Below are 10,000 nucleotides of genomic sequence, written 5' to 3' on the forward strand. Positions count from 1 at the left end.
CATCCTGTGGCAAGGAGTTCCACAGACCAACCACACGCTGAGTAAAGAAATATTCTCTTTTGTCTGTTCTAACTCTCCCAACACTCAATTTCAGTGGATGTCCCCTGGTTCTGGTGTTATGGGAGAGTATAAAGAGCATCTCTCTATCCACTCTGTCCTTCCCCTGCATAATTTTGTATGTCTCAATCATGTCCCCCCTCAGGCGCCTCTTTTCTAGGCTGAAGAGGCCCAAACGCTGTAGCCTTTCCTCATAAGGAAGGTGCCCCAGCCCCGTAATCACCTTAGTCGCTCTCTTTTGCACCTTTTCCATTGATATATAACACGATGGTATTACTCAAGAATACCAATTTTTGGCCAGTAGTGGTGTCACCCACCTCCCCGGGGGTGTCACCCAGTGCAGTTCACACACACACACACACACACACACACACACACACACACACACTCCTAGTGATGCCTCTATTCAGACCATCCAGGGTTTTGACCCATGCAGGGAATCAAACTGGTTGCTAACCAGATGTCCCTGTTTCCTTGCCTGCTAAGGGCAGCGTACACGGTTCCTCCCCTCCTTTGGTCCTCACGACAACCCTGTGAGGTAGGTGAGGCTGAGAGGCAAAGTCACCCAGGAAGCTTGAGCTGGGATTTGAACCTGGATTTCACAAGCCCAACTCCAGAACCACGACACCATCTTGGCTTTTGTCCCCATCTCTTCCACACTCTCTCTGGCACAAAGGTCAACAGGTAACCCAAATGCTTCACCTCGCGCCCCTTCTTCTTCTTCCTTCCCAGAGATCCGCAGACGCGGTTCCAAGGACCCCCTGATCAAAGCTATCTTGCTCCTGGATGAGCCGGCTGACCCCGGAGCCAAAGGGGATTCAACCGCCAAGTGCCAGGGGGCCAAACCACCACAGCTCTACGACACCCCCTACGAAGAACCGGCAGAGGCTGGAACCAAGCAAGAGGTCCGGCTTCCGGAGAACGACGAGCGACCCCCAGCGGAGTACGAGCAGCCGTGGGAATGGAAAAAAGACCAGATCGTGAAAGCTCTCTCAGGTAGCAGCGTTTCGATGCTCCAAACAGCTGCGTGGCACTCGGGAATTCAACAGGGGAACCTTTTCCGGACACAGAGCACTCTTCCCCTGTTGGGTTTCTGCCTGTTGTACAGCTGTCAATAAGCAGGTGCCAAAGCAAATATTCTCCAGTATTTGAAGGGGGCTGTAGTTTTGGATGGGGAAAAAAAAAAAGCCCTTGTTCTTCATACAGTGCATAATTAGTCCGTAGAACTCCATGCCACAAGATGTTGGGCTTGGCCACTTGAGTACAGGGAGCTTGAAAAGGAAACTGGACACATTCACAGGGGATAGGTGTGTCAGCAGATATTGGCCGTGACAGCAAAGTCAAGCCTCCACATAAGAACATAAGAACAGCCCCCCTGGATCAGGCCATAGGCCCCTCTAGTCCAGCTTCCCGTATCTCACAGCGGCCCACCAAATGCCCCAGGGAGCACACCAGATAACAAGAAGACCTGCAAGGCCTCCTGGGAATTGTAGTTAAGAACATAAGAACAGCCCCCCTGGATCAGGCCATAGGCCCATCTAGTCCAGCTTCCCGTATCTCACAGTGGCCCACCAAATGCCCCAGGGATCACACCAGATAACAAGAGACCTGCAAGGCTTCCTGGGAATTGTAGTTAAGAACATAAGAACAGCCCCCCTGGATCAGGCCATAGGCCCCTCTAGTCCAGCTTCCCGTATCTCACAGTGGCCCACCAAATGCCCCAGGGATCACACCAGATAACAAGAGACCTGCAAGGCTTCCTGGGAATTGTAGTTAAGAACATAAGAACAGCCCCACTGGATCAGGCCATAGGCCCATCTAGTCCAGCTTCCTGTATCTCACAGCGGCCCACCAAATGCCCCAGGGAGCACACCAGATAACAAGAGACCTGCAAGGCTTCCTGGGAATTGTAGTTAAGAACATAAGAACAGCCCCACTGGATCAGGCCATAGGCCCATCTAGTCCAGCTTCCTGTATCTCACAGCGGCCCACCAAAGGCCCCAGGGAGCACACCAGATAACAAGAGACCTCATCCTGGTGCCCTCCCTTGCATCTGGCCTTCTGACATAGCCCATTTCTAAAATCAGGACGTTGCGCATACACATCATGGTTTGTAAGCCGTAATGGATTTTTCCTCTAGAAACTTGTCCAATCCCCGTTTAAAGGCGTCCAGGCCAACCGCCATCACCACATCCTGTGGCAAGGAGTTCCGCAGACAGGGGCAGTTTACCCTCAGGACATCGGATCAGCCTGATGGGTCGTAAATGCTCTCCAGTGCTCTTTCCCGGGTGTGCAATCTCTGTCAGTGACACCTCCTCCTCTTCCCTTGCAGTCCAGTTTGAGGGATCGGAGAGACCCGTGGCGCCCAAGGAAGACGCCCCCACACCTCCGCGCCCGCAGCATCGCCGACAGAGGAGCTGGCCCTCAAAGATGGTGAAGCCCACGGTGGCGGCAGAACCTGGCACAGAAGGGGAGCGTGTGGATCCCGCTCTCGCGCTGGAGAAACAGCCGTAAGACTCCCTACCAGTGCTGGGGGGGGGAGAAAACATAGTAGTTAATCACTGTAGCAAACAAGTCCAGTCAGGAGGGCCTGTATTCTGAATATAAATGCCAGCTATGCCAATTAACCACCAACCCATTCAGAATCTCAACGTTCATTCATTGCAAGGTTACTAGTCCTCATGGTTTCAACCATCAACAAAGAGGGCCATCTTGTGTGCTCCTTGAGGCATTGGGTGGGCCACTGTCTGTGAGATACTAGAAGCTGGACTAGATGGGCCCTGGGCATGATCCAGTGGGACTCTTCTTATGTCCTTATGGGGGCATCTGTGGGTTAAGAGGGGCAGCCCCTTATATAGGTTATATGGTCGCAGGCATTACGCAGTCTCGGTTGTCACGGAGGAAACTGACAAAGGCAGAATTGGAATTGAGATCATCCAAAACCTGGCCTCCTCCCCTGACCTCCTAGATTTCTACATGAGGGGAAGGGTTTTTCCGACAGTGAGCTTTTCCCCTGCAGAAAGTGATGCAGCTCAGAGGATGAGGCCTAAAACAGTTTTGGGAGGGGGGAATATGTTGGGGGTGGGACAGACAGACGGAGCGTCTCCAAAATAAGTTCCAAAATGACAGGTGGCTTTTCTCCTGCTTTGAAAATCCAGAGATGGAGAGAAAATGCATTAAGGGTTTTTTGAAAAAAATGTTATGAATACAGGATCAAGAGTGAATGGAGAGGATTGTTTGTCCGTCTCCAAAACAGCGCCGTGCAGGTTCATTCCGTGAATGCGTTGACTGCCAACAGGTTCAAGGACAGACAAAGGGAAGCCGTCCCAATGGGACCTGTGGAATTAATTGCCATGGGACGTTGCTATGGTGACTGGGATAAGTGGCTTTTTAAAGGAAGGGATTAGGGCGAAATCTGCAGCCGATAGGGCTATCAGCGGTGATTGGGAGAACTAGGCCTTAAAATGGAACCTCCATGTTGAACAGCAGTCTATACCCACTTTGGCCAGAGGCTGGTGAAAAATAGTAGAGGGCGGAAGTCACTCTTGTGCCCTGCTCTGGAGCTTCCCAGGGACACCTGACTGTCCACTGTTGGAAACAGGATACTGGGCTAAAGCAACCCTTGGTTTCATCCACAAGGCAATTGCGATGTGTCTTGTGCTGCGAAAAGCGTAGCTTTTCAACTCAGGAAGAACAGTTCACCGGGGCAGGAGCAACCTGCAAAATCAAGGATCTGGGCCTCATGGGTTTTTCCCATGAGACACTGGGTCAAGCACACGCTCACAACAGGGGAAGCTGTGTCTCTCTGAGCCTCAGCATTTCCCAGCTGGGAAATGGGATGTTGTGTTTGTCAGAGCGCCGGCCCAACTTGCTAATCCTTAAAATGGCAAAATGTTTTGGCTTTCTGTTCTTTGTGCCTCGGTTTCCCTCTCTTACAAGGTAGGAGTAGAAATTGGTTTCCTTTTGACCCGTGGCAAGTTACTAGGGGTCCTGGGAAAAAAGCCTTGTGTTGGTTTCCCATGGCGCCCGTCTCGCTAATAGTGCATTGGTAGCTACCATTGTATCCAGTGGCTTTATGTTCTTTGTGCCTCAGTTTCCCTTTCTTACAAGGTAGGAGTAGAAATTGGTTTCCTTTTGACCCATGGCAGGTTACTAGGGGTCCTGGGAAAAAGCCTTGTGTTGGTTTCCCATGGCGCCCGTCCTGCTAATAGTGCATTGGTAGCTACCATTGTATCCAGTGGCTTTATGTTCTTTGTGCCTCAGTTTCCCTTTCTTACAAGGTAGGAGTAGAAATTGGTTTCCTTTTGACCCATGGCAAGTTACTAGGGGTCCTGGGAAAAAAGCCTTGTGTTGGTTTCCCATGGCGCCCGTCCCGCTAATAGTGCATTGGTAGCTACCATTGTACCCAGTACTCAGGCTCCAAGTATTCCCCCTTGATGGACACGCCCATCCTGACTGAGCCACCACCATCCCAGAGTCTCTCCGCCACGTTTCCCAGTGGGGGCCCTGCTTCTCTCCCCTCCCCCACGCCTCAGCGTCCTGACCCCGCCCCATTCAAAAGCTCACTCTGCCCTTTCCACACAGCTGGTTTCATGGTGCTATCACGCGAGCCGAGGCCGAGAGCCGGTTGCAGCCCTCCCACGAAGCGGGATACCTGGTTCGGACCAGTGAGACAAGCACCAGCAAATACTCCATTGCCCTGAAGTGAGTGCCTGGGACCTAAAGCAGGGACTCTGGGTGGGGTAATGCAGACTTAAATCCCACCTGATCTAACCTGGGCTAACTGAATGGGGTCACTTCTGGGTAGCCAAGATCTCTGCCATGCTAGTTCCATGCAAGGCGCTGAACATCACCACCTCCTGTGCACCGTCACCCCTCTTTCGCACCCCCTGAAATGACCGAGTGGTTCATTCCCACTGTTGGATCTTGCAGCTGCCCTGTTTTTCCTTGTAGGAGGCAATGGAGCAAAAGGTGGGGGGGATGAGGAGATCCCCCCTCCCCCGTTTTTGGCCATTCCCTCTCAACAGACATTCCCTTTGGCCTGACATCCCTCCTGTAGTTTTCAGCCTGGCTGTCCCTTCTCCAGCACCGCCCCACCCCCACCCCAAGCGGATTGCAGGCCCGGGTGCGGTTCACGCTTCCTTCCTCAGGATGTAGAGCCCATGGGCTTGAAACAATCGGGAGCAGGGAAGGGAAGGGATTCGAGAGAAAGGGAGAGATGCCGGCTTTGGTCGAGGGGAGGGCAGAGCGGGCGATCAACAGCCACGTCTCCTGGAAGGGGAGACGCCACCAGTTCCTGGTTCCCTCCGTGTCGTACAGCAGGGGTGCCCAAACCCCAGCCCTGGGGCCACTTGCGGCCCTCAAGAACTCTCAATGCGGCCCTCAGGGAGCCCCCAGTCTCCAATGAGCCTCTGGCCCTCCAGAGATTTGTTGGAGCCCACACTGGCCTGACGCAACTGCTCTCAGCGTGAGGGTGACTGTTTCACCTCTGTGGGATGAGGGCTCCCTCCACTGCTTGCTGTTTCAGGTCTGTGACGCAGTAGCGGCAGCAAAGGAAAGGCCGGCCTTGCTTTGTGCAAGACCCTTTATAGGTCTTGACCTATTGCAAGACCTTCATTCGTTCATATAAGTTCATCTTTAATATATTAATTTATGTAAATTTATTCAAATTTTAAATGTAAATTAATTCTTCCCCCCCCCGGCCCCTGACGCAGTGTCAGAGAGATGATGCGGCCCTCCTGCCAAAAATTTTGGACACCCCCGTTGTACAGCTCAGAGGTGCACAATAAGGGTTTGTACACCTCTGTTTGTCAAATAAGTTCTATACCCCCCCACCCCCAGATCATACACTCTCACGGTCAAGAGGCCGCCCCTTTCCAGAGCCCGCAATATTCGGTCCCCATAAAAATCTTCATTGGTTTTTTCTGCAAGCCCGTGTCGCCTCTTACCCCAGATACAGCCATTCCTCGCCAGGGAGCGAAGGACTTGTGACCAAAATGCACTCTGCACATGCTTAGCAACACTATATCCCTGTTATTCTCTCTCTCTCTCTCTCTCTCTCTGGCTCTCCAGGACCAGCCAAGGTTGCGTCCACATCATCGTAGCCCAGACAAAGGACCACAAATACACCTTGAACCAGACCGGCGGCCTCTTTGGCAGCGTCCCGGAGGTGGTTCGCTACTACTCCACCGAGAAACTCCCCTTCAAAGGCGCCGAACACATGACCCTGCGCTATCCGGTTCCTGTCCCCGGGAAGATCCATTAGCCCCCCTGGTGTCAGGACTTGTGTCATTTGGAGAAGCAAGAGGAAGGGAATCCCTTTACATGTGTGTAGTGGGGGGGGGCGCATCCCCCCTCCCGACTTGACCCTTGGTTGCCACTCGCTGTCCCCCTCCCCTTCCGTGCCCAAGATTTGTGGGATCACTTCCAGATTTCCCTTCTAACTTCCTGTTTGGGTACCATGTTCCATTAGGGAGACGCTCCTTCCCCTCTCCTCTCTTCTCCCCCCACTTCCTCCCAGCATGCTTGAGATACTTAAGATGGCACCCAAAGGTTGAATAGGGCTCAATTTCCTACCAATTTCAGGGTTCCTCCTGCAGCTGAGAATGTCTAAGAGATGTTGACCGTGTCGCTATAAGACAAGCCCAGCTTCTCAGGGCAGCTTCTCAGCTTGCCAGGGTCACTCATGCTCCAGTGCGACCAGTTCCACCATACAGCAGAAACGAGACTCGGTCCCCAATGGCTCCCTGTTCAGTTCTATGGGACATGTGAAACAGGGTGAAATCTGGGGTGGGTTGGCAAGGGGGCAGGACAATCTTGTGCCAGGCATTGAAGTCAAAAAGGAAAGGAGGTCTAGGCCCCTCCCCAATATTATCCTTAAGTGCAGACCTTTCCTCCATACAATTGAATGGGTACCATTCATTTTTTGCAGGAAAAGAAAGCCCCCCCCCCATCACTATGACAGGAATTGGATATATTGCATGAAAAGGGGGGAGATGAAGGTGTCACCCGAGCTCTTGCTTCAGATATTTGAAAGCAGAGACTGGGGGAGCACAAGCCAAAATTTTAGGCACCCGTTTTCATCTGAAGGGTGAATCAGCCCCCTATATGCCCAATTAAATATTCCAGCCCCCTAAAATGGTAGCCTGTTTCTAAACCCCCTGCAGTCCCATAGCATCAGAACTTAACTCTGCTCTCCGTTGTCAAGGATGGAGAGAAGGGCACTATCCAAACAGGTAAGGTCAAGTAGAGAAGACGCCAGAGGTCCAAGGAGGAGGTGTGGTCGTAGGTAGCGAGTTCCGGAGGCACAGCTAACAGCTCAGGGTGATCAGTTCAGCACTGACTCACGAGCCAATTGGCTGGCCACGGTTTTATAGGCCGAGGTGAGCTAGGATTTGCATGTGGAGGTCAACTGACTATTATGGCCGACTCGGTGGTGCTGATGTGCTGTTTTGCAAGAGGAGCACTTATCCAGCAGGGGCGAAGATGCCCGAGTCTGCCTGCTGGGTGCCCAGTTCAAGCCAATCCTTTCGCCAGCGCCCGGTTCAATTAATTAATGCCATAATGACCCATTTGTTTCTTTTTCCCACCCCCCTACTTCCAGAACAGATGCTTAGGGCATCACTGGCCACCACGTGCCTCAGTTTCCCCATCGCTGAAATGTCACATGCACACAAGGAACTAAAATTTTCACAGGGCTTTTGGACAATTGACGCTGTGCGGGGGGGGAAGGGGGGCCTCACTGTTTTACCAGATTCCCGGTCCAAGCTTTGCTCAGAGAATTGTGCAAATTAGCTCCCCTTCTTTCGCCAGCAGCGGCCCTAGTTCTGCCTTGCAGCACTGCTGGACCCCACCACCAGGGGGAGCTTGCCTGTTCGAGCTGCAGAGGTCCTCCTTCCTCCCTTCTTCTGCTGGCATCTCCACCCGCCACTTGGTCCTCAGCAGGTCTTGGGCATGGCAGCCACACACCAGTCACCAGCGTCTCCAGCAGCCTCCAAAGTCCATTCCTCCCATTTGTCCTTTAGTCAGTTCCAGTCATCCATCAGCCATTCATTCCTCAGTCTTCCTCTTTCAACTACCCACAAAGCCTTCCTGCATCAGGTGCTTCTTATACCCCTGGAGACCTCATTGCCTCTAGTGGCTGCAGCTGTCCATAAGAACATAAGAACAGCCCCACTGGATCAGGCCACAGGCCCATCTAGTCCAGCGGCCTGTATCTCACAGCGGCCCACCAAATGCCCAGGGAGCACACCAGATAACAAGGGACCTGCAAGGCTTCCTGGGAATTGTAGTTAAGAACATAAGAACAGCCCCACTGGATCAGGCCACAGGCCCATCTAGTCCAGCGGCCTGTATCTCACAGCAGCCCACCAAATGCCCCAGGGAGCACACCAGATAACAAGAGACCTGCAAGGCTTCCTGGGAATTGTAGTTAAGAACATAAGAACAGCCCCACTGGATCAGGCCATTGGCCCATCTAGTCCAGCTTCCTGTATCTCACAGCGGCCCACCAAATGCCCCAGGGAGCACACCAGACAACAAGAGACCTCATCCTGGTGCCCTCCCCTGCACCTGGCATTCTGACATAGCCCATTTCTAAAATCAGGAGGTTGCACATGCACATCGTGGCTTGTAACCCGTAATGGATTTTTTCCTCCAGAAACTTGTCCAATCCCCTTTTAAAGGTGTCCAGGCCAGACGCCATCACCACATCCTGTGGCAAGGAGTTCCACAGACCGACCACATGCTGAGTAAAGAAATATTTTCTTTTGTCTGTTCTAACTCTCCCAACACTCAATTTTAGTGGATGTCCCCTGGTTCTGGTGTTATGTGAGAGTGTAAAGAGCATCTCCCTATCCCCTCTGTCCATCCCCTGCATAATTTTGTATGTCTCAATCATGTTCCCCCTCAGGCGCCTCTTTTCTAGGCTGAAGAGGCCCAAACGCCGTAGCCTTTCCTCATAAGGAAGGTGCCCCAGCCCAGTAATCATCTTAGTTGCTCTCTTTTGCACCTTTTCCATTTCCACTATGTCTTTTTTGAGATGCGTTGAGCAGAACTGGACACAATACTCCAGGTGTTGTCCAGTACACCCTCTGCTGAAATCCCAGGCCTTCACCCTTAAAGGGGCCACTGCTGAGACCACCTCCTGCCTCCTCGAGGGATCTTGCACATTTTCATTACACTCACAACCCCCAATGGCCCAACTAATATATGACCCTTCCCAAACTCCCACGGCGCACCTGCAGGCCGGTTGTAGCACACCAATGTGCCTTGGAACAGTGGCTGAAAATTGCTAAGAGAGAGGGGGGGGGAATATATACAATATATAGATATTCCTCTCTCTATATATATAATATAGAGAGAGGAATGTGAAAACCTTGGGAATGAGTGATTCCTAAGCCCCAGATTCTCTGATCTGGTGAGAAGGGGTTCAAGGCAGGTGAGATAGAGGAACTCACCATGTAGCAGGATAGTTGGGGCAGGAGGGAGAGAAGCATTGATGGCCACAGATGCGCCCAGGATTGTAGGCACAAGAGGATCGAGATTCAAATATGTCCCGTTCCCACAGTCAATTCCATTACTGCGGACATTTTCTCAGTCACCCGAATCCGTAGAAGAGTCTCTGCTGACTTGCGTGGGGCAAGGGAGGGGAGTGTACCATCAGGAAGCACATCACTGAGGGATGCCACACTTGCGGCCGCAGGTCTCCCGCGGCCAAACCAGGACCTCGAGAAAAGCTCTGCCTCTCCTCGAAAGAACTACATCTCCCTGAATGGGAGGCAGAGCCAGTTGCGAAACCGGTTTTCGGACAATGGTGTAGACGCACCCCGCGTCTGACCTTCCTTCTGTTTGCTTGTGCGCGCGGCACCTTCCGGAATCGGGTGTGCGTCGTGTTGGAGCCTCATGACCAAGGCCTCGGGACGTGGACAGAGGTGGGAAGGAG

The 10,000-nt window shown here is 52.5% G+C and overlaps 1 protein-coding gene across 1 annotated transcript in view; it reads left to right on the forward strand.

Moving 5' to 3' along the window:
- The window catches only part of SHE (Src homology 2 domain containing E), a 19,385-nt gene that overhangs the window by 9,346 nt on the left and 39 nt on the right, over positions 1–10,000 (forward strand). The window contains exons 3-6 of the mRNA XM_066610355.1: positions 790–1,053; positions 2,390–2,567; positions 4,642–4,761; positions 6,130–10,000. The exon at positions 6,130–10,000 is cut by the window's right edge and continues 39 nt beyond it. Coding sequence (XP_066466452.1) covers positions 790–1,053; positions 2,390–2,567; positions 4,642–4,761; positions 6,130–6,322 — 755 coding nt within the window. The 3' untranslated portion in view covers positions 6,323–10,000. The remainder of the gene's footprint in view (positions 1–789; positions 1,054–2,389; positions 2,568–4,641; positions 4,762–6,129) is intronic.

The sequence above is a fragment of the Tiliqua scincoides genome, chromosome 15 (assembly GCF_035046505.1).
Source record: "Tiliqua scincoides isolate rTilSci1 chromosome 15, rTilSci1.hap2, whole genome shotgun sequence".
Lineage (NCBI taxonomy): Eukaryota > Metazoa > Chordata > Lepidosauria > Squamata > Scincidae > Tiliqua > Tiliqua scincoides.